At 41.5% G+C, this 25159-nt stretch overlaps 2 protein-coding genes across 8 annotated transcripts in view; one reads left to right on the top strand and one right to left on the bottom strand.

The window, feature by feature from the left end:
• The window catches only part of Dll (homeotic protein distal-less), a 111089-nt gene that overhangs the window by 61366 nt on the left and 24564 nt on the right, over positions 1-25159 (top strand). For all 7 annotated transcript variants that reach the window (XM_069124667.1, XM_069124665.1, XM_069124664.1 and 4 more), the window contains exon 3: positions 24881-25052. In XM_069124667.1, coding sequence (XP_068980768.1) covers positions 24881-25052 — 172 coding nt within the window. The remainder of the gene's footprint in view (positions 1-24880; positions 25053-25159) is intronic.
• The window catches only part of Gad1 (glutamate decarboxylase), a 171872-nt gene that overhangs the window by 132854 nt on the left and 13859 nt on the right, over positions 1-25159 (bottom strand). The gene's annotated exons all lie outside the window — the stretch shown is intronic.

The raw sequence follows: 25159 nt of genomic DNA, 5'->3' as shown, positions 1-25159 counted from the left end.
CTGAAAGATAAATGTCACACAACCGTCCTAATACGCGCGCAAGGAATTTAAAAGCAGATAATCTGTGAAGATACTAAAAAAAAACAGAAAGTCCTCGACAATGGAAAAATCTCTGGTAGATAAATCGAATCGAAAACCAAAAGATGGACGCAAAAGATAAAAGAAAATAAGAAAGATCGATTTGGCAATTCGAGATATTCTTTCTAGACACACAGCTTAGAGACACAGCTGATCCAATAAGATATACTCCGTAGGCAGTTGGACTCGAGTAATTATCAAAGTTGTAACCAACAGAGTGAGTTAATGAGGCCGCCTGGTTACAACCTGTCGATTAAAATCGTGCCGACCGCCGCTCGCGCCTCCGTACACTCTCACTCGCGATTCGAGCTCATTGATATCGCCGTTTCAACCGATGGAAAACGAGACGCGCTGGAATTTCTGTCGATCGAATTCCGCCGATTTTCATTCACGATTTAACCGATACGCTAACGGCAAGTTCGTCGTACTTCGATGAACCGTGAAACAGGACCGTTTAATAACATGGAGGATTTACAGGTACCGGAATGTTTATTTTTCTTGGCGAGATTGCACGATGGAAACTTTAATTAACGAGCTCTCGAACCGGCCATCCCGATTTAATCGAAAACTCGTTTCCTTATGATTCTATTAGCCGCACGTATCAGGACTGTTTCGTTACTTAAATCCTTTCGGTTTGGAGATCGGTTAAGAGTCTCTAATGGGGTGTTACGTAGCATATCTCGAGCTCCTACAGGAAAGTGATCGTAAATTGTTACGTTATATAGTTGCACTACTTTGTTTTTAGATCAGCGCGAAGAAAACGTTAGGAAGAAACGTTAAGTGAAACGTTATAATCATTCATCTAAAAACATCATTTACTTATACAAGATCTTTACGTGGACGATAGCATCGGTGCATAAAGTTTCTAAACAATTAACTCCGAGACGATAAAACGCTGATGTAAGAAGAACGCGCCAAAAAGAATTATAAACTCCATACGCAAGTTCAACTCCTCTTGTTTATACCGTTTGTAACGCAAAAAACTTCCACGCTAGCTTCAGCCGAGATCCCTGTATCTCATTTCCCTTTCTAAGTGTCTAGGGTTCGGTACAAAAGCCGAGAAAAAGCGAATTAGCGAGGCGGCAGCGGAACAGCTAGGTGAGAAACCGGCGGAAAGAAGCAGAAAAACGTCGGTCCAGGATGAGGACGAGTTTTACAATCGGTGCAGAGGCGAAAGGGTCGGAAAGCCGCGATTTTACGTTCCCCTGGCCGCATAAGCCCGCTCGTTTTCAGCCCGCTGCATGGAAATCCAGGATGCTTTTACTACCAGTGCTGCCGGTCGCTAACTTAAGGGGGAAACTTTATGGTTTCTCTCCTTCGTCGTGAGTCGTCGAGGCACTGGCTCTCCAAGGGACTCCATACACGCCCATTCCGCTCCTCCAGCCACGATACCACCGGTGTCGGTGTTTCGAGTTCGACGAGGAAGACACCTGATCGCCGTTAGAAGAGAGGCTTTACTCGTGTAAGGGTACGGAGCTTGTGAAAAGTGGCCTGGAAACGAGCGACTCGTGCATCCGCTCCTCCACACGCTGAAATTAACGAGCCACGGACGTGGCCTGCACGCTTCGGGAATTACATCTTCGGGGTGCGCTTTTTTCCATAAGGATACTTAACCGTTCCGGAGTTACGTGGCGCGAGCAACGGATCTCTGCTTTGTCTTGATCCTTGCTGCGATTCTGCGCTGTAGGTCTTGTTTATTATTAGATTCAGGGTAATGGAAGTATTTTATAAATTTGTTAGATACCACGTCCTTGTGAGCGTCTTCCGATTATGGTACATTTTAGTAGGATTTCCTTTGACACTTGTTTTGGGAGATCGAAGTTTGGTGAAAAACTAGTTGGATACGATGTTTTTTTAATTATGGAGCATTTTAATAGCATCTTCTTCATTGTTGGTTTCTATTTTCTTTTTTTTTTTTTTTTTTTTTGTAAAATGGAATTTGTTGAAAGATTCGTTTGCATAGAATGTTTTCGTGATTTTGATCCAATTATGGTGCATCGTGATGGATATTTAGCTTAATTAAACTATTTTGAAATTACGTGGTATGAAGCATCTTCGCTCTGTCTTACCGTTAGCTTTTATTGTGATCTTATAGCGTGGATTCTCCTCGCTACTAGGTTCAAGAGAATGGGAATAAAATGCTAATTTTTGAAAAGTGTAGTGCGACCTAGTGAATTTATTTCAATTGTGGCACAGTGTGACGGATACTTAACGATCTTCCAGTTACTTAGTCTGAAGAACAGTTCTTTACTCTGCCTTCATTCTTATTACGATCTCGTATAATGAATTCTCTTCATTATTTGTACGATCCTACGCTTTTGTGATTTTCTACCTTTGTATACTTTTTGTGTTCAGTCAAATTCTACCAACTTTTTCCAATCTTTTTCAATTTGTAAATTTTTACAAACAATTACATATTCCTTTCATCTAATATCTTGAGTGAATATCTTGGGCAATCGAAATGAATATCGCGAGTCGTTTAAGTAGAATAGAGAATGTTGAAGGCAGGAGACACCATGATGGAATCGATGGACGCGGTCGTGTGCTCGCCACCGTGAAGGTTTCGATCCATCGATGCCTCGTGAAAGACCGTACGGCTCCAGTCATCGCATTCTCCTTTTTCGACCGCGATCGTTCCATGCTCCGATTGGCCGGAACGCGATACCTCCGTGTCACGGTGAAATTAAGCGTGCTTTTAACGCAGCCCCGTATTTGAGGAACCCCCTCGACAGGCGCCCTACCGACAATCGATCCTCGTCCAATACCGGAGCGACGTAGTTCCCGATGACGATGAAGTATGGCGTATTCTCCAGCTACATTTCTCCATCGCGTTCAATACTCCTCCATTTCAAATTTATCTTCGCCAATTTTCTTTTCACGAATAATTCTCGAACAGTTATACAAAGACGAAATTTAGATCACGAGATACAAAAAGAATATTACTGGGTTACAGAAAAACTAAATTCAAGTTTAGCTCTTGTTGTTTTAGATCCATACGTTAGCATAATACACGTAGTAACGTAAACGTAAAAAAAGACAATAAATCCTGCTCGTTAAAAATCCTACAAACAGTCATGTGGAATGATGACCTAATGTTTGAATGTATACATATTTCGTTACTATAACTCCAATAAAAAAACTTGCAAAGTTATATATAAAACGATTTATCTCTTCATTGCGTTGATTGTTTATCATCGTATCAATTGGACAGGGAAGAACGAACAAAATTTAGAAAACGATACTAAAAACTACGTGCTCCATTCGATAATCTCCCGTATCACAACGACTGTTCAAAAAATTTACCCATCGATCTTGCCACCATTCTCACACACCCATAAACGTACACCCATAAACTCCCATGAAAACCGAACGATATAACGATTATCACCGTATCTTTATATATATAACCAGAAAACAAACGCGTCACGTGTTACGCGCGCCCGGTTACAGCTCAATAATCCAATTACAAAAGACAATAAATTCCGAGCGGGCAGCGTGCGACCATGAGCGGATATACGCGCGGCTCAGCTCGCACACGCAGTCGGCAGCGCGGCAGACGAATGGCCAGGGTGGCAGAACGAATTTAATGCCACGTCGTCGGACACGCTGGCCGCTCTCCCCCGGGAGGAGAGGAGACACTGACATCGGGAACGGAGTTTCGTGGTAGGCAGGACCTACCCTTCCGGACAACAGACGACCAACGGAACCCGACCTACGGGGCATTGATGCGTACGAAAAAGCGCGCGCATGTCCGCCACAACCGTGGCCGGTCGGGCATTAGGGAAATATTCAAATGGACCTGCGAGACCCATTGTTATTCTACCGTGAAAACGGCCGACGTTGTTACCTTTTATTAGTATAATTTGTCCTATTAACCGTTTCCCAGCCACCACCTTATAACGGCTCCTCTGTCTGCGTTCCGGTTTTTCTTTTTTCTTTATGGTGTCTCATGACGAAAATTGGGGTATGTACATATACGACCGATCAAAAGTTTGGTACTACCATGTATTCTATAAAACTTGGGAATTTAACAGGAAATAGAATAGATTAGAATCTTTTTAATTTAACAAAATTTTTAGTCGGAAATCTGTCGGGCTAAAGGAAATTACTATCGATATATGTAACATTGGTTTTGAATAATTAACAAGATTAGTAGCAATATATACGTAATTGGACATGTTCAACTAATATAATTTAATTTGGATATTTCATCCTTTCTTCGGTTCTTTGTTTTCTTTTTCTTAAAACATTAAAAGTCTTTTAAGGAATTTGAGGGCCACGACGGAATTACGAAGAAATTTTAAATACCAAAAGTTGAACGATTCTATGACAGACTTTCATTTATCTAGGTAACTAAATTTCATTAACGATTTTCCTTGTTACTTATGATTTCTCAAATAATGGAAATTTACGTTCAGATAAGTAGATGGAACAGATAGAAGTTCGATCAATATTTATGATATGTAGTTAATTTCGCCAATTATATTTTCATGAGGTTTCAATTCCAAAGTGAAAACAAATTCTTTAATTATTTCATTTACTAATTTATACGTATAGATCCTTACAATAAGAAGGAATAAATTTCTACGATACATGGATCAAAATCTTGTAATATTAACTTGTTCTAAATTACGTCCGATTGTGTCGACGCCTAAAAATTTAAATCTGAATCAGTTAAAATTTCGCTGGTATAAATGGATCTTAGTATATCCTGTCTCTATCAAGTTTTTGTACCATTTCAAATGGAATGTAGGATAGATAGAGGCGAATATATGCTAGTTTATGGTAGTCGGTTTTCTGTCGGATTTCTCGGATGGTAGAGAGTTAAGAAGCAGGGGCCCACGCCTCGATGAAAGTTCTTCACGGTGAGTGACTCACCGATCGAGATTAATGAACGTGCGCCTTATAGGCGCCGGGAAAACAGCGAAGCTTCTTAAGGTCGTTGCGCATTGTCTTCGCGCGAAAATCGTGCCTTTAAATGGAGGGCTTAACGAGCAGGATATCCTCGAGATTCTTCGACGAAGAAGAAACAGAAGGTTGTGCCACGACGTTGAGGATTGTTCGAGATCGTAAGTTCCGATCGATCGATCCGAGTATTATTAATTGCGTGTTGGTGTTCTTGTAACTTTGGTCTCACAAAAATACGACCCACTTCTCTTTAACCTTGCGTCACGCTTTCCATCTGCCTGCAGTCGCCATTCGAAGAAATGCACACGAAATCTTTCTCTCTCCCTCCCTCCCTCTCTCCCTCTTCCTTCCTTTTTGCGCTCCATCGAGTTGTACTCTCTGTTCTTCAATGATAATTTGACCTACTTCAAATATGGTCATTTGTGAAATGTTAATTCCGTCGCAGTTGGAACATTTACGATAAATCGTCGGAATTTTCAAGTTCGTACACCATCCAAAATAGTAATTTTCGCTCTGCAATTTCGACGACAAGTAAAAGATGGCAGAACCTTTTTCTGTCAATTGTTCTCTGAATTTCACATTTATCGCAGCGGAAATATTTTCAAGAAATCATCCGAATTGCTTTGAAATTTATATTTCATTCAAAATTAACATAATTAAACATAATTGTTTCCTTCCAAAATGTCGATAGCAATCAGAATATTCGTAAAAAAAATATAATCCTTTTTCGCAAAAATCTCAGCTCCCGTTTTATGCTATCCACTCCTAAATGCTTGGGGAAAGGTCGAGGGAGTCTTGAAGCATCGAGGTAAAGGCGGGTGCACGTAAATACACATACACGGCGCATCATAGTTAACCACGGTGATCGTACGCTGCGATATCATCTCCTGCCTCCTTCCTCTGCTTCGCTTCTTCTTCTTCTTCTTCCTCCTCCTCTTCCTCTTTTCGCCTTCGTCCTCGTCCTCTTCGTCTTCTCTCGCGCCTCCACGGCTAGAGGGATTGCATAACCTCACCTTGCCGTTAAACGTGAAACAATGCTCTCGCGTGAGACAGTGCGAGGTGGCGGAGATACGCGATCTTTTGCCGGTGCCTAACTCCCGGAGCGGACTTCTCCGCTATCGTCGAATACGTTCTATTCGCGGGTTCTTTCGACCGCCGCCTCCTCTAATGATTCACAGCGGCATAGAACGCGAATGGATCGACGATGAACGCTCGTTTTCGCGCCGTGACATTTTCAACCAGCCGATCCGTGACAAACGAGCCGAGAGACTGTCGAGTGTCGCGGCTCGTTGCGGCGGCCACGACCGCTGATTTCTTGTTTCAGTACCATCTATCCGCTTAATTCGCACAGATTAATTAAGACGGATTCTCAGCGTTGTTGTTCGCTGGGGATCGCAGCTTCTGAGGAGAGTAGAAAGGGATTTTGTCACACTTGTCTTCTGTGTAAAACAAAAAAGAACTGTGTCATAGTTGTCTTCTGTGTGAAACAGGAAAAGACCGTGTCATACTTGTCTTGTGTATAAAGTGGAAAAGAACTGTTTTGATACGGATATTCTGAGGATTTTGTCAAATTGGTTTATCACTGGAGTAGATATTATTTAATAGATTTAGACGTTTGAGAAATTTTAGTCGATATTTTTTTTTTTTGTAGTACATTACGTAATTACAAGTTGATTTGATAAAATTGATTGGTTTAATGAAACGGGTAATTATGATTTTGTTTGAAAATTTGGCAACTCTTTAACGTTGGAAGATAAATACATTGCTACAGGGCGTAGTTTATTAGAATCATCCTATTGCGTTGCGTGGAGATTGAGATTTATAATTCTCATTCGGTGCTCATATTATTGTTACGAGTTTCTCATTACGAGCATGGATTGTTTATATCTTAGCCATTGATCTTTATGGATTTCAGCTACCATATCTTATACTGAAATATCTGTACAACTCGTAAAAGGTGTATTATACAGTCATTCTGTTATCTCTTTACTTTAGTCATTTGTGTTTTATGGGGTTAAGAAAAATAAAATTCTCTAATTAAGACATCATGAATTGAACATGATTTCAACGTAATATCAAAGCATCGTGAATTATTTGCACAGTGTCCCATACAACTACACGTTTATGTGGATATCCAACATTTTATATACTTTTATATATTTAGTTTATATATTTTGTAATGTATTTGGCAAACAATAATAGGATAAAAATGTTTGCAATATTTTATACCACTATTCAAAGAATTGTCGCATGTGTGACGATGGAAAAATTCGGATTAGAAATCGAATGTGTTTCGTCAGCGACATCCGCGATCGCGGCAATATTTCATTTTCTTTGGTATCTCTCGTTCGCCCCTTGTCCCTCATTTGCCCCATTGTTTTCATCGTGTAGGCTCAATAGAATCAGCAAACAATTTATTACGCCTACACCTGGGGCGCATCTATACCCTTATCAACGATCGCTCGTTGCTCCTTGCAAACGATTGCTCCTTCAAGTTGAGCCTCCGACGAGCCAACAGCCGACGCTGACTTCGGGCAACAACAGACCTTCCTCTCTCGCCTGAGTTCCCGGACGAGTGCTTCGTAGTCGAGTGCGTGAGTAAAACGTGCAGGTCACCCTCGTGGATCTGCCCGTTATGCGACCGGCACGAATGTAACATAAAGAAAAGAAGGAGGAAGAAAATATTATACAAAGCCTGCTATAATTCCTCGAAACAACTGATTACAAATGCGTCTGCTATTATAAAATGTAAACAGGAGCAATATATTTTAAAAAAAGGGAAGAATATCCAGTCAACGTATAAAATACGTAGTTGTATAAAAAGTTTCTTTCGAATAATTTTTATCGTTGCGTTTGCTTTTAAAAGTCTCGATCCAAGCGAAATTATTTTCCAACATGAGAAAAAAGAGAAACAAAAATATAATAGTCGAATAATTCTATGAAAAACTCTTTTCTGTCGTTTCTATCATTAGAGATATCTATAAATGATAAAAAAATTTGGAAGAAGAATTACTCGATCGTATAATCGATCATTGAATACATATAGTTTAACTTGCCTCTTCCGTGTGACAGGAAAGTAGATGAAAGTGTTTGTAGAATGACAGGGTGCATCGGATGATTAAAGTGAGACTGTGACGCCTCTCCTTGAAGGAACACATTGTCCATTGCGAATACCGTTGATATCAAAGACACATAGTGTCACATCGTGTACTCGCAATTAATAGGTACGACCTTTTATAATTACAAATGCGTTCCTGACGAAATCGATAACCTTTCATTAATCTGGAGTGATATTCACTACTCGAAACAATATCATCATTTTTCAACAAGTTCGTAATTGTGTACTTACATTATAGAGAATTACATCATTATAGAGAATAATATTTGACCATTATTTCCTAGAGACTACTCTTTCTACCAACATTATGTGTTTATTATACATAAATAATTTTTCAATAAATAATTATTCAAATAGTCTTTCCCGAAATTTCCTGCAAAACTTGTTTGAAACTGAAACTGAAAAAACAAACAAACAAACAAAAAAAACAAACTGAAAAAACAAATTTTCCCACAGCACAAGAACGACCATGTTCATGAAAAATTAATCTCCTTTTTAGATCTTTAACTTCCGTAGTTAGTTCAAATACGACATGAAATTCTATAAACTTCATATTATAGCTCTCAAACAATCGACGATTCTGTGCCATCGACGATTTCCCCCGGAAGTTCGCGTGTCCTCGGTTCGCGACAAGCCATAAGCGGCAAGTGAACAGTCGCAAATCTTCGACGGCGGCAAGTTCGGGACGCGAAACGGCTTACGATGGTGTACCATCGTGCATGCATGCACGGCTACATAAGTGTTCATGCACACGGCAGCAGATTTCTGGGGCGATAAAATCCCGCGAGCGAGGAAGTCATGTCCCGTAACTATCTGGATGTACGGTCTCGCGGTTTTCGTGTGTGCACCCACTCGAAGGCCTGATGTACGGGCGAGTACGCGAGGAGGACGACATTTTCCACGAGAACGAGCCGCGCCTTGCTAACCTTCCCGAGTAAAAGCGTGAAATTACCGGCAACCCGGCTAAAATTACCCTCCTCTCGCCCCTCTCGACCTGCAGCTCTCCTCCCTTCTTCTTTCTTCGATATCCAGCTCGCGGAAACTGCTCGAAAATTGCACGTGCCCCGCTATACGCCCAAGAGTACTTTGGATAATTCTCAACCGCCTTACGGATCCTGTACACGATCAGCCTGTGTCGAGAATTTATAGGGCAAGTATTTACTCCGTTCGTTATGAAGATCTTTTTCTTTTTTCTTTTTTCTCAAGAACATCAGATAATTTTGGATACTGGTAGAGTGATTTCTTTTTTTGATTTGAACGCAGAATTATTGAGGACTTTTTATATTACTTTATCTACCAAAGTGTATTAGAATATTTTATCTACCAAATGTGGAAACTATCATTAATTTTATATATGAAATTGAAGATTAATTTTATTCGTCGTTATTATTATTATTTCTGATTAGTATTATTATTAATTCTACGAAATAAGGATAACCTGATTTCCACGTGGCTGATGATCGGTTTGTTAAAATATTTAATCTTGCAAAATTGAAAGATTATAGAAATGTAGCAAGTTGCATGCTACGAATTTATCAAATAATCCAAAGATTCTGGCCCTAAACGCTAATGCTCTTACTCTGTCTCTATTCGAATTAAATTCAATATCTATGCAATTCCCCTATTACTAAATGCGAAGCAAAAAAATTTCGATTCTATGAAGAATGCACAATATCCCCACTGCGATCAAGCTACTCTACCAAGACGTCCACATATCTACACGACCATAAAGCGTTTTTACCACCATTTAGCCTATCCAGCGACTGAATCTAACAACTCAAAACGATGTTCATATAAATAATTTCATAGGCGAATGCACGTAGATACCTCGAAAGTCGAAGCTCGTCGACTTTTTCCACACGCGTACCCGACGTTGTTCGTGTAGTACCGCAACGTCGTCAGAAGTGTTCGGTTCGTTCCCCACGGTGCAAAAAACTTTTATATCGACCATACAAGCTATGGTGTACACCATCGAGGCTCCTGTGCGTTTCTGGATGCAGGATACGCGAGCATGGATAAACGGATACCGAGAAAAGAGAGAAGGAACGAAAGCTACGACGCCGGCGGAAAGTGCATGCGCGAGCCTCCGCATATAATTTACCGTTTCACGATGGCACGTCCGTCCATAGAATCTGCGGCACGAAACTGGAATAGGTCGGTTATAAATTTCCCTTTAACGAGCCGGATTTTTGCTCGCGAGTCATCGATCAGATATCATCAAAATTCATACGGCAAACGCGCCGATCTGCTATCTCTCTCCTTGTTGCTCATACGGGACGATAATCACACCGGTGTCTGATAAGGATCAAAAGGTAGCTCGCGCGTTTTCAGGCCAGGGCATCTCGATTATACGAAACCGGCGCGTCGGTATTTAATTCGACGCGATTTTATCGGCGACTCCGCGCGAGAGAGGAAGAGATGAAACCGCGAGAGAGGAAGAGATGAAAACGCGAGAGAACCCAGTTAGGCGACGAGAAGGGGAAGTTTCAAAGAGGAAACGATACGTACACAAGGAGATGGAAGGAATTTCTTGATCCCCGACATGAATCAGGTTAGTGTACCGTCGCGATCATCGGCGCGATCAAATGGAAATTTTCTTCTTTTACGCGCGGAACGCTCTATGCTAATGAAGATCGGGGATTTCCCCGGCTTTAGATCGTGGATATACTCGATGCTTCGGTATACCAGCGGATTCGCGATAAGCCTTTATCTCTCTCCCGTTTCTGCGTCACACTTCGAGGTTAGAATAATGCATACGTGCATACGATGCGCATGAGATTATAAAAGGCCGTGTATACACAACGGAGAAGCAGTCGTGTGTATAGGCAGCAACGATATAATGCGTATCCTGGCTGGAAGAAAGAGAGTCCACTTCATCATCCTGCGACACGTACCGAGAGTGCGGAGGTGCACGGCGCGGAGTACGCGAGAGTGACATTGCCAGGGCTGTCTCCTTGTAATTTATTACTGTAAACACGACCGACGAAGTCTAGTTTTTGCTCCGAGACACGTCGCCGCCGATTTACATACGCGCAACGCTTTCCGTTGCAGTCGCTCTTTTAATCGCAGCCCTAGATTAATCTTTCTTGAGCTTACCGGATGAAAACCTGTTAAGGAGACTTCCGAAATTACGGTACTTTGATAATGTTTGATAAAGCTCCAGGCTTCCTGTGTTACGTTGTCGCACACATGTCTCTCAATTATTTTGTTCCGCCTGATTGTGGAAATGAATGCGGATCATCGAAGTTTCGGTCTTCTTAGAGATTCTTAGGGACGATTCGTTCTCGAGTTCTTCATATTTGCGAGCGATGATCTTTCAAGCATTTTATACAACGCTACTGCAGGGGATATAATCCAGACAACCTTGGATTATGACACAAAGTTCTATTAATGCCGATCATTAAAATGCAAATATTTCTTCGAGATTCTTAGAAACAGTTCTTTTCTAGTTCTTCATATTTGGAATTGGATATCTATAAAGTTTTTTAGTTTCACCTCATTGAAAACATGAAATTTTAAGAGATATTCGTTTTATCGATATTGACTATTAAAGTTCAGATTCATTTCTAAACTTCCAGGAAACAATTCACTCTTGGATCCTCCGTCTTTGCAATTTGTCAATTATGAAATATTTCGTTTCACCCCCACAGAAAAATTAAAGCCTCAATTATATTACTATATACTGCATAAACATTGGCTATTGAAGTACAAATCAATTCCAAGATTTCTAGAAACGTTCCGTTCTTAAATCTTCCTTTCTGAAACTAGACGTCTTTAAAGTACTTCTTTCCATAAAGAAAAAAAAAACAAATTTCGATCAACTTCCTATTATGATGCTATGTTACATCAACACAGACTTGTCGAAATTTATCTGCAACTCTTCAAAAGACAATTAATTCCTCATCTAACGTAAGCAAAATCGAACGAAAAGCATGGAACGTGTTCAAAGGGAGGCTATCTCAATGATATTCGCTCGACCATGTTTCTGATAAAAGAAAACAGGTTTCCGATCGGCTCGTTTATCAGCTCATTCCGCGATATCTTAATCCTTCTTTCCCATCTCTCTCTTCTAGCTAGCAGAAACAATCTTTATCTTTGTCATCCGCGGAACACAGAGCTCGCGATTAAAACGCGTGAAAGCAGGGTGCTCTCGAGGCGAGGTATACGCTTATGGATCGGGCTAGGTCATTCGCCACCATAGGCCGAGCACTGTACATGGCGCACGGTGCTCCCAGGTTCCCGATTTCCGTAAAAGTCCAGAAACGCTCTCGCAGCCCATCGGAGCGCGAACTGAGCGCGCTTCAAATGGACTTTACGGTTTCCACGAACGAGAAATAAAGAGGGACCCCAGGCCGACCGGTCGACCTATCGCGGCCTAGCCGCCGCGTTACAACGTGTCGTTTACATCTTAATCCGTGCACTCAGCGTCCCCTCGAAGATACCACGACTGGTGCACGCTCTTGGTCGTATCGTGGTATCCGCTTCCACTTTGCCGCTGGATAAGAGAACGGTACCAACAGGTGCGATTCCAGGCGCGAAACGATCGTCCAAGCGAAACTTCGACACGCTCGATCTTATCGGATGATGCGGCTGCACAGTGTTTAGGGATATTAATATTTGCGCGAGGAATATTGATTGGGCAGATTATCTTGAGATTGTGCTATCTAATTCTTACACGAAAGACGCGTTGTTCCCGTTAGGAATGAATGTTACAGTATAATCAGTTTCTTTTTAATTGATAATGTGGAACAAATGCAATTGCATGTGTCTTATTGTTTAAGATTAGACGAGAAATAGATGAGAAATTATTGTTTGTAGTGGTATAGCCTTGAAGAGATGATGGATGTGACCAGTGTGATATCGTTACGCTGTTATAACAGTGATTAGACATCGTATGCATACAGACGTTGAAATGTATAATGAATTCCTGTAGAAAAGCATATACTTTAAATACATAGCTATCGTTTCGTTTGATTATCTCGTGTCTCAGAAAAATGCACTCAGAAGAGATATTTCTCATTTATTCCACAAAGTAGTGGAATTGCAACACTATCTTGAAGCAAAAAGCACTAACCCAGAAAACTTTGCATATCTACCGATGTTAATGCAGCTATATATTTATGCGCGTTGAATTAGAAACAGTAAAACATGTATTACAAAGAGATATCTATCAAATACGTTGCGTATCATCATCGCAAAATTCCACCGACTGTACCTAATATTTGTATCATGTGGTCCTATCTGATTTTGTAAGTCTTCTTCTCGAAATACTCCAAAACAAGAAACTATGTGAACTATCGGATCAACATAAGGAGAAGGAAGTTCCAAACAAGAAGAATTACTCAGAAAAGCGTACTCCTGTTGTTTTCACAGAAGAATGGAGTGAAAAGGGGCTAAACAACGAAGACAAAACAGCGGAGGCTCATTTTTCTATGTACGACTGCAATTTAAACGCAGTCAGAACGCGAATGTAAACGCGACCGTGGCTTAGTGGGACGCTGACCACGGCGTAGGAACGACCCAGGGGACGAGGATCTACACCTCGATGAGCACAGCACGACATTCTCCTTGCCCCTTGCCTCTCTGTTCCCGGTGGTCCCTCGTTTTCTTCCTCCGCGGCCGCTACCAAGAAGAAGGTTCCTTCTCTCTCTCTCTCTCTCTCCCTCTCGCTTCTTCTCCTCTCCTCCGCCTTCAACTTCTTCCTCGCGTCTTTTTTTCCACTCTTCCTTCCCCGCCTGTCTCTTTCTCTCTCTTGTCCTGTCTCCGCTCATCGTCCTCGAGCGCGTCCACCACGATTGTCCGGTAAACCATGGTGCGAACCGCTCACCGTGACGAAGGTATCCACCTACAAACGAGGACTTATTCCGAGAGCAGCTCGTGGAAACTCGCGAATACCGACATGGGAATCGGCCGAGCCGAGTTCGCCCCGTCTCGTTAATTATGCCAATGACAACCGGCTGAAACGCAGGATTGAGCTGTTGAACGCGATGGCTCCTGGTTTCGAACCCCACCCCCTCTTATACGTGTTAAAGGGTGTGGAGTAAATGAGTGGATGTGTGTTAAACTTTCGGAGGGATGATTAGTTTTTGGATAGGTGGAATATTAGATTTTGAATTTTCTTTGTTTGCAAAAGATTGCTTTTTTTTTTTAGAAAAGAAAGAAATTTTTTTAAATCAGCGGAGTAAAAGCTTTGGGTCACTGATTTAGTTGGGAACTTTGAGCATTGAGAGATTTCGTCATTCTATTTAGAAATCTATCCCGCTATGAACTAGCAAATTCAGATTATTTGGTATTACCAAATAACATTAAGAAATATCAAATAATCTGAATTTTTCGCTTAGACTGAGATACATTTTCAAACAGAATAATTAATATCTCTTTTAATCCTATACTAAAGTGCACACTTACATGGACACGTTGAACGAGCACCGATAAGGAGCAAAGATAACGTGTTATACAATTTACGCTGAAAGTGAAAATTCGATTCGAAATGAAAAAAAGAGATTAAACATATAGCCACGTCCAAATTTCCCGTACCATGTATAAAAGGCTGCTTATTGAAACATCAGAGATCGTTACAAAGATAAAGAGTTCCCGCGAATAAAAATATTGAAACAGAAAGTGAAGGAGAGAAAGTGATCCACGAATCACTAGGCTAAACTAAAACCTGATGATCCATCGTCCTATATGGTAGATACTGATGGAACAACAGAGATAAATGTTAGTGAATGTTTTCGGTGAAAGCCACGGAAGCATAATATAATCGGGATATCATTTAGTGGAACATCGGGGTCTAACGCCGGATATTATTCTTTTACCACGATCTAACGAGGTTGAGCGAGCAAGGAGGTACTCGTTTGCCGAAGAGGATGGCGCGAAGCGATGCGAGGCATGCTGGAAGTCAGGATCAGTTCCTATGCATGCGATTGCATGCGGATGAATAGGGCCTTTGTGTCTTGCGAACGACAGCCAGTACGATATACAATAACGGTTCCCTAAGATTTCTCACGTAAGCCAGGATCTGCATGTAGCCAGGAGAGAGAGATGTGGTTCAACGTTTGCTCCGGCGCATCTGCATTTTATCATAAAACCACGTAAACGCATAACGGGACTCGGGTTCGTCCTCGTGTACTTTCAAACTTTGTCCATGCTCCTTCCTCTATTAGGACTTCTTATGAGATATTAATTATTCACTGTGTTCAGTTAACAGCGCATTCTGATACATACATAAATATTTACGACATCCTCCAAGCCTTTTCCGAGCTTTCGTCCTATCAGCATTTTCTATGATACACGTAATACACTTGTTTTCTCTGTTTAAGTAGTAGCTCAATTTAAGTAATAATTCAGCTAAGCATATTTTTGACATTCTTCAAACTTTTCACTTCCGATGATATACGAAATATTACTCGTTCTTTATATTCAATCAACAATAGTTTTTGATACATGCTTTTGACATTTTTCAAAATTTCCCAGATTTTTAAGATATTAGGATTTTCTATGATTCGTGGAAATATACCCATTTGCCACAGTCACGTAACAGTGGACTTAAGACACGTATTCTAATATCTGTTCTTTTGATCAGCCTACTCGTAGTTGATGACAGGCCAGATATATCGCTTATTTTATTCTTCGATATAAACAGCAGAAAACTGACTCCTAAGAATCGTCTTGTAATAAGTTAAATCGTTTGAACTGAGTGCTACATCTCGCTTTCTCGTATCTGTAATACGATCTATATCTTAATCTATTTTTCTCATAACGCAAACACTTTAGAAATGAAAAATACAAAAATCCCATTTATTGTGTCATTAATTCTCAAGTATCTGCTAAATCTCCGACTCAGTCAATAATTCTGTGTCTCACTGTAACAATAAGAATGTCTGACCTACAAATTCTTCGATCATCTGTAAGATTATCTCTCGCTCCAAGTAAAAATTATTATTTCTGCAATTGGACAATCTTCCGTTTTAACTTCCTCGAAGTGCCAATTATTGTTTGAACCAAACAACGGAGAGTTCGAATTTTCCAAAAGTTTCTCAATTTCGCTGCGGTCTGTGTATTAAATCCCTCTTGTGAATTCAGGCTGAGCGCAGGTATCGATGAACAGTAACCGGCACGAAGTGTGCGTGTCCGCGCAGGTGGAAAGAGAGACGGGAAAAAGAGAGAAGGAAAAGGCCGGGTAGAGAATGCATCGGTACGCGATGATGTAACGGCGTTATGAATATGTACAAAATAACAAATGGTCCCGGGACAAAGGAACGGTGACAGGGTACGCGCGTGTACCGCTCGTATTCCGGCTGTCGCAGCCTCACTCGTTCCACACGGTACGTGATCGCGGTGTAAAACGGTGTTTCGATTTCAGCCATAACCATTTTTCGCCTGTTCGATACACAGAGAGAAACGAAACACGGGAATAGAGAGAAAGCAACAGAGAACCTTGGTCGTTGGGAATAGGTATAATAACACTCGTGATAATCGCGTTTCCGATTAAGATTCCTCTGGTCGGCAAACAAACGTGCGGCGCACGTGCTCCATTGTACTCGCTGGGAGCAACAAAATGTTTCTCGCGATCATGATTAAAAAAGAAGAATAAAAAAAAAGACAAGATAAAAAAATGGGAAAAACAGGTAGGCGAGAACATCGCACGAACGTTTGATTGATATCTAACTAACGCGTCCAGCCACGGAACGTGGCTCGTCCGTAAACGGAAACTCCATTAAATTTGTTTTTTCGATGCTGACCAAACGGTAGATACTATCGGAGGAAATGTGTAACGGTATCTTTTCAATTCCTCGAGGGTTTCTTACATCGTAGATTTACTCGTAACGTCCTAGAACGGCCGAACCACTATCCTGACTTTAGAAACAAACGAAATAAAAAGTAGAAATAGAAAAAATGAAAGAAGTAGAAAATAACATAGAAACGCAACGATGAAGAACGCAAAACGCAAGGGGGCCGTTGCACCACTGGGGAATTTCGTTGTTGTTAAGGTGGCACTGCGCATCACCGATGCCAGGCAGGAAGTGGGAATCGCCGAAGCAGCGAGGGGGGCAAGGAGCGGGGGAGTAGCGGAGCTGAGGGAACAGGGGAACCCGACGCTGCATTGTGGGAGTGAGCGGGCGAGCGAAATAAAAAAAAGGCATTATAGCATTATGCGAACGAACGGGGCCCTAGTGACGCATTTACACGGCTGTTATTATCCCCTTCCCTGTCCCCCACCCCCTTCTACCACCCTCAACTAGGTAGGAAACGTAGGTACCTACGATACCTGCTTACATGCTCTGACAGACGAGACAGTTCGGAAAACCCGACATATGTCGTCCGTACATATATATACTTGTTTGAATACATTAATAAAAATCGTGGTCGAATTCGAATCCCTCGATTCGGTGATTCTATCGTTCCCACGAACCATTGGTTGCAACCCGGTGGCAGTTAGAACGTTTTGATTTGATTGGGAGCAATAATGCTTTAATTTGTCGATGCCTCGTGTGATATTCAAGATTAGGAAGATTCGATTAACCCTTTGGCATATGTGGATAAGATATTTTACGCTATAACATCGATCACTAACGTTATAAGTGAGATATGATGTACGTCTTTGTATAATGACGCGAGATGTTTGAATAATGTTCTATAGATTTGGATGAAAATTAATTTGCAAGATATCTCGTCCACATTTCGAATATACTATTCCCCGTGAACACGAAGGAATTGACGATGTTAAACATAGCAATGTTACAGCATAAAAGTTTCTGTCAGTTTTCTTTTACTTGCACAAAGTAATATTCTATTGCAAAAATGATAAAACAGATATATGAAGTATTTCGCTTATAGTACTGGATAAATGCGTCGCGAGATATCTCGTCTACAAATACAAAGGGGTTAATCTTTAACTGTTTAAGATAGATTCTCGTACTAACAACAGCAACAATAATTTTTCAGAATTGTAGAATTGTAGAGAAATAAATATTCTACTTTCAAAAGACTCGGGAAAATTTTCACAGTGACAAGTTGCTCGTTAACAGCCCTTATCGATCGAAATATCCTCATTTCGCCGCCACTCGTTATCAGAATTCGAGGCTCTTCGCTTCAACGTCCCCGTTTCCATCTCCATCGATTCGTAGCTGATTGCCGGCCCGTTGAAAAACCCTTCAGCGACGTGCAGTGTGTGGCCGTCGTCCGGTACCGATGACGGATTAGTTTGTTACGGCTTTCGGCTTAACGGAGGGCGCAGGTAGGCCGTGCCGATACGCGTGATTATTTATTGTGCGGACAGATTGGATCATTCAGAACACGCCGATGGGGGTCCCTGTCTATATGGACAAGGATCGACCCGCCACGGGAATATAACTCGATCCAATCGGCGATACACCGCTGCGATATAACCTCCAATTTTGTGTCAGCGGAGATCTGCACGTGGTCAACGGGGAGGTGAACGAAACGTGATGATTGGTGAAATAATTCGCAGCTATATTTCCTACGGTAATTTAACTTCTCTTACGTAGCACTTTAGACACATGTTTGTAAAGAAAAATGAGATTTGGGAGTAGCTTGTAGAATTAAATCCTGTGATACTACATTTCTATAAATAAAATATTTTCATTCATATATATCATATATGAATATATATATATATATATATATATATATATATATATCATATATGAATATATATATATATATATATATATATATATATATATATATATATCACATATTGAAGAATAATTGCATTAACGTAATAACCATATTAACGCTTTAACGACGGAGTATGGTAATTGAGATCTTATGTAGAATATACTCAGATTGTAGTATGCAAATATCAGATGTAAATATATCAGTGGTATGTAATTTAAGTAGTGTTAGATACATGATACAGAAGTGATGATTTATGTCTCTCAGTTTCCTCTGCTTGAAAATTTTCATATCGATACCTTGATTAATTTATAAGATGCAATTTGAACTAAGCCATTGCTCATAGTAAAAACGCCTTGTCGAGCTGTGACCTGTGCTGATGTTAACTTATTCACATATTCACAGAGTTTCGCATAAATATCGAAAAAACAAATGAAGAAAGATACAATGAATTTCGTGTGTTGACCTTGAATAATTTGATAAAAAGATATTGTAAGTTTAGATATTAAAGATACTAAAGATACATGCTACGAAGAATTAAAAATATATAATGTGTGATTCAAGTAGCTAACCAGTAGAAGAAATATGGTAACAAAAATGTTTCATGAAATGTATTTAATCTTGTGTACCGAGAACATAATTAGTAATCAGTTGTACGACAGACATATTGTTAGCTTTCGCGTTCACGATCGTTGCATACTCGTATACGCTTAAACTGGTTTGCCGTTGTGTTTTATTTGAAAAACAAAGTAATTATAAGTAGATAAACATCGTAGCCATTGGTCAAACAGAATGCGTTAAAAACGTGGAACAATGTCAGCCGCGCGCGGTCTTATCAATGCCTAGAGAAATTATGACTAGCAGCCATCACTCTATTGGTTTTATATCGTGTTATTGCTCACGCAGCTACCGCCATTAGACTAATTGCGTTTAATTGTCCAGCCCCCGTTTCGATTATTCGGGGAATGATACAGCATAGTCTGTTAATGGAATAGATAACTTTTGTGTGACGCGAATTTTGTCGAAGATAGCCGCTTTTAGATATTTATCTGTTCAATATTTCACTGTAACGATCGATTTTTCATACGTAGCTTCTACAAAATGAAAGTTAAATTCCTTGTACGCTAAAAAAAAAAAAAAACGAGAGAAAATAGATTGCCCTCTACAACTGATATTTTATTCTAGAAACTAATCTTGCATATGTAGTTTATATGAAATAAAAATTGCCAATCAAATGAATTTTGATGTTTTTTATTTTGCTCGTATTTTTTAAATTGAAGAAAAAGTAGGCGTATCATGATTGATTGTTTAAAAAAAAAAGAAGAAGTTAACGGAGTTTCACGGAGGAAATACAGAAATAAATTTGGTATCTAGTTTAGCCCGGCATAACGATCCGATGTTTCCCAAGGAAGCGCGTGAGTCAGATGCAACGGAACTTCACCGTTTTTACGTTCACATTACCATAACCTTTCGAAACCTTCCGAAAGTTTTATCGCCCATACCTCCCGCCATTGTATAACTAGGTTGTAACTACAGTTAGCAGAACTGCGCTGAAACGGCGCGCCGCTATCGACTGCTATTATCAAGTCAAGGACTACATTTTTGCAAGCACCAATTACGGTATCCATGTCTGTCATACGTCACTAAGTGACGAATATTGAGAGATACATACGTGTATATATAGCAACATGTAGATCGTAGACCAAAGTTCAAAACTTTGTAACATAATTCATACGGTCCGAGGTTCCCAGTAGAATTAGGACCATCTGTGATCAGACATAATCATCAACGTAAGTCGTTGTAATCTCCTTTTGGTAACGAAATAATCCTTCGTTTCTTTGGGTTTCATTTTTGCAAATATGATTTCATTGTAAGTAATTGTGATATTAATACAAAAGTACAAAATAATAATAACGGCGTTATATGTTGTACTTTAAAATGTAAAACATAAGTAAAATCAGTATAATCTTTCCCAATCCTAATATTTGTATAGCAACACAGAGGCTAGTAAATTCCTTTCAATTAATTCTTTACCATTCGACGTAGTGTTAAAAGAATTCCCTTTGTACATCGTTGTACATAACATTTAGACGGCAAACGTTCAAAGATAAACGTTTTGATCATAAAATGAAGTAGAATAAGGACCGCCGTTTTATCGGCGTATCATAAAGAGAACAAAATCGTAATACGTTTCGACATCATATTACATAAACGAACTTTGATAAAAATTATGTTTAACATTAGTAAATGCCTATTGGCTTATGCGCGTGACTTTACACAAACCACGAACATTTCCGCTACCCCGTACGATTTCATCGCGATTCCAATCGTGCTAGGACAATCCATCAGTAACATAGTGGCGAACAGCTGGCCCGGGGATTTGGGGAGAGGGAGAGAGAGCGTTCTTGGAGATCGCGGCTCGAATCGGTGGGAGCGTTTTCATTTAGACGTAGATTATTCCTAGATGCTTCTCTCATAAATATTAAACAGGCGGCGCGCGCGTTCTCGGATTCACGCAGGCGAAACGTTGCCGTACTTTTTACTCTGGAACCTTGTCCCGGCTGCTGCCGGGCTGCTGTGCCCGCCGCTGTACCCCTGTTCCTTCTTCCCTCTATATACCTCACGCCCCCTTCACCCTACGGCGACGATCTGTCGCTCATTGAGTATGCATCGGCGATATCGACAGGCGGGGGCTGTTACCAGAGTGCCTCGCTGTTTCGCCTTGGGCGATGTCGGAAGCCGTTGCTGGTCCCAGCAATATCAACGACGCCAGCAACGAGGTCATCCTATCTTGTTCCCTCTTTGTTTATCCCTTGGCGGAGGTTCGCGCGCGACCACCGGCTGACAGGAGTAATTTTTGCACTCGCGCGGGGCGGCCATTCGACGTGGCTGCGTAGAACCACTCACACATAGAAGACCAGGAGTGCACGCGTGTTTATACATTCTCCAGGATGCTGGAGGAAAAGAGATAACAGCGTGCCACCGTGCCGTTCTAGTGGCCATCGGCGTTATACCCGCTTCGCACACGCTGCCTCTACTTCTTCGTATTTTTCGTACTCTTCTCCTTGTTCGTATATTCTTCTCCTGCTTGTTCCTCCTCTTCTTCTTCTTCTCCCTCTTTCGTCCTTTCGTTCTTCCTCTACCCCTTATGTATTCCGTCGCAAGGCGGTGCTGACTCGTCACGCGAATTTGCATACATTTCGAGCCGTGGTCAGTGCATTTTTTTGCGAGAATTCCTGCTGCCGTCTGGTTACGGATGTCCCGCCACGACAACGCGGCTAGACTGATTACGACAATCGATGTCTAAACGGAAAATTTCTTTTCGAGAACCGATACTTTATTCACGATAAGAGAGATCGTCTCTAGACAGTTTCGTTACGCGACAAGCCGCGAACGTTCCCACTGTTTTCCATCTATAAAACAACTCTTCTAAATAGCCAACAAGTTTTCTCCCGTGCGAGCCAACGTACCATCCCTTCGCGTCGAAGAATCTACACCTGCGTCATGCTATGACAACAACATACCGTGGTCTTCGAACAAAAAAAGCGGACGTAACTCGCGAGCGAATATCTCATGGACAAAAGCGAGCAACCCCGAACGTTGTCAGCCCTTAGGGGCCTCCAATGTTCTTCTTCGTATGCCGCGTGTGTCACGCTGGCTGTAAATATCAATAAACAAAGCCAGTGGCAGTGGGCAAATGCCCGGAGCCCAGCCCCGACAATGAAATAAACCACGCCGCGATGAGGTTTTAGTTCTGGCCCCTTTGTCGGGCGCCATCTCCTGCGCGCAAGCACGCTCCGCTTTTTCACCGAGCAATTAGAAAGAGATTTATTTGCGCCGGCACGCCAGCCACACGCTTGCCAATAAGACAGACTGCGAGAAGGAGGCAAGCTCGCGAGTGTTCGACTAGCAACATATTTTTCGGCCGATACGCGTATCGTACCGCCCAACCACCATTTTATACAATGCACACGTAGTGACACGTGCATTCTCAACGCGCGTATTCTATGACTAGTACGCGCACTTGTAGCACATGTACTCAAGTAAAGAATCGCGAGTTTCAACGGACCGATGCGCCTCACGAAACGTGAAACAATGTCGGCCACGAGTATTTCTTTCGAGGTTAGACAAACCCGCTGTTGCGGTTTTAATGAACTCGTTTTGACGTGACGATGCCTCCCCGTACCTCCTCCCCCTTTTCTCTTTGCTTTCTCCGTTTTGCTCGTCGTTCTAACCACATCGTCCCTTGCCCCTTGTTCACCGCTGGCCTCCGGCTCTGTGCTTCACGGAGCCGACTTAGTTAATTAAAGTAACCGTACGGTTTTTGATTGACGCCCAAGGCGTAAAAAGTCGTGGACTCCGTGTACGTATCCGACACCCAACGCTCGCTCGTCGGTTACGCAATGGCGGATCACCGAGGGTTGACACAGAGAACTGACAAGAAGCGTCTTCTCCGGTGATTGATAAGAGTTCCAGTTTCTTTGATTAATATTCGAGAGTTGAGTGTGCGGTTTATAGTACGTTCTACGGAGAAAATATCCTCGGTATCCGAGTTTCCTAAGTTCTACGTTACGAAGGTTTCAGAACCTGAAATTCTTACAATTGGGAATTAATGAAAATAAAATATTTTATAAACGCCAGAAATAATTCAAGCTTTTTCGTAAAGCCTTAGAAAAAAGCGTGAATTTAAAAAATACATGGCGATTTCGAAACATAAAGCATTTACGAAGATTTGAATATTTGATAAAGTTTGAAAAGAATCTATGTTTCTTACAACGTTTTAGAGTGAAACATACGTTTCGAAACATCTATGTTGATTTCACATTACACAAATAGGATAATTTATAACCATTGTAAATGATCTCGATTTGTCGTGGCTCTTTAAAATCAAGCGTAAGAAGTTGAAGATTTCAGAGCTTAAAAAGGGAATGAAATATAAAATATTTTATATATTCCAAAAACGATCCAGATTCCTCGTTACGCTTTTGAATTAATCTACAGGACAGGAACACAAGAATTCCAGCAATTATTCATGTTACATGTAATCAGTGTTTTTCTTATCCCAGTGTTTTGTCGTAGAAAATTTACATACAAAGTTGCAACTCTCGATTTCCCAGAAAAGGAAGCACCGTATAAAACGTAACGTAGATGTGGTAAAAAAGCCGGCCCTCCGCTTCCGGAATTTTTTCTACGCGCAGGGTTAACGCGCACCGTTTACCTGGTACTCGCAAAACATACGAAACGTAGAGCTTCAGCTCGATGTCTGTTCCTCTCTCGCTCTTTGCGCTCGCCTAGCCGAGCCATGCTTACGTAAGATTGAGCAGCGCGTCACGTGCACGCGGCGCATGTATAGATCGCGCTAAGACACAAAAAAATACCGCATGTGCAATCCTAACAGCGGCACAAGCGCATTAGTATCCGCCGCACAGGCCGAACTCGACGTTCCGCGCGCGGCGTGTAGGCAGAGAAACAGGCAAAAGAAACGATAGTTACGAAACGAGCAGTTCCTCTCTTCTTTTTCTCTTATTTTTTCATCTTTTTTCCTTCGTTCGTTCTTCTTCGTCGACGTCAGTTTGCAACCCAGTAGCGCGACTACGGTACGACGGTATTATGTAGATTCTTCATAACGTGGCTGAATACGATCGAAAGCTGCACAATCCTTCCTTCATCATCGATATATCCGTCCAGTCGCTGTACCAACGTCGATAAAAACCCCTCCTCCTCTCTCCTCCGACTCACTATGTACGCTTGTCCCTCTTGCAAAATATATATGTATGCCACGCCGAACAAGCGTGTATCATTACGCTCGGTGCGTACTGGCAGAAATTCATATCGGCCTCTGTAATTATCGGATGTTTGACGGACGGAAGGACAGCGGCAACAGAGACAGTGAAAATTGCTGGTCTCTGGCGACCGCAGCCGTACACACCGTCTCGGTCCACGTTAAATAGTACATCAACCTCGTGCTGCGACTCGCAGGTTCTCTTCGTTTTTCTTTCTTTTTTCGTCCGCGGCCGCGTTTTCTTCATTCGTTTTTCTCCTCATCGTTTCGGTCTCTTTCGCCAATAGCTACTGACAACTCGCGAAACGAGTTCCACCTGACCTGATCGTTCCCTCGTCGGATTTTTGTTGCAGGTGAAAATCTGGTTCCAGAATAGAAGAAGTAAATACAAGAAGATGATGAAGGCGGCGCAGCAGGGCGGCGGTGGCGGCGGAGGGCAACACAGCAGCCTTCTAGCCGGTGGAACCGCTCTACCCGGAGGACCATCCCCTCAACCGGGTCAACCAGGAAGTCTCATGCAAGGAGGTGTGTTCGCATATAATGGTTACGCGGTAATCTGGAGGAAAAAATCGGTTTATCACTATTTTGATCGGCTATATTAAAATACCTGTGGAAATAATGGTATCACACGA

Source organism: Bombus flavifrons, chromosome 12, assembly GCF_040668555.2.
Source record: "Bombus flavifrons isolate JBK064 chromosome 12, iyBomFlav1_principal, whole genome shotgun sequence".
Classification (NCBI taxonomy): Eukaryota; Metazoa; Arthropoda; class Insecta; order Hymenoptera; family Apidae; genus Bombus; species Bombus flavifrons.
Note: the sequence above shows the minus strand (reverse complement) of the source record. Positions and strands in the feature narration are given on the sequence as shown.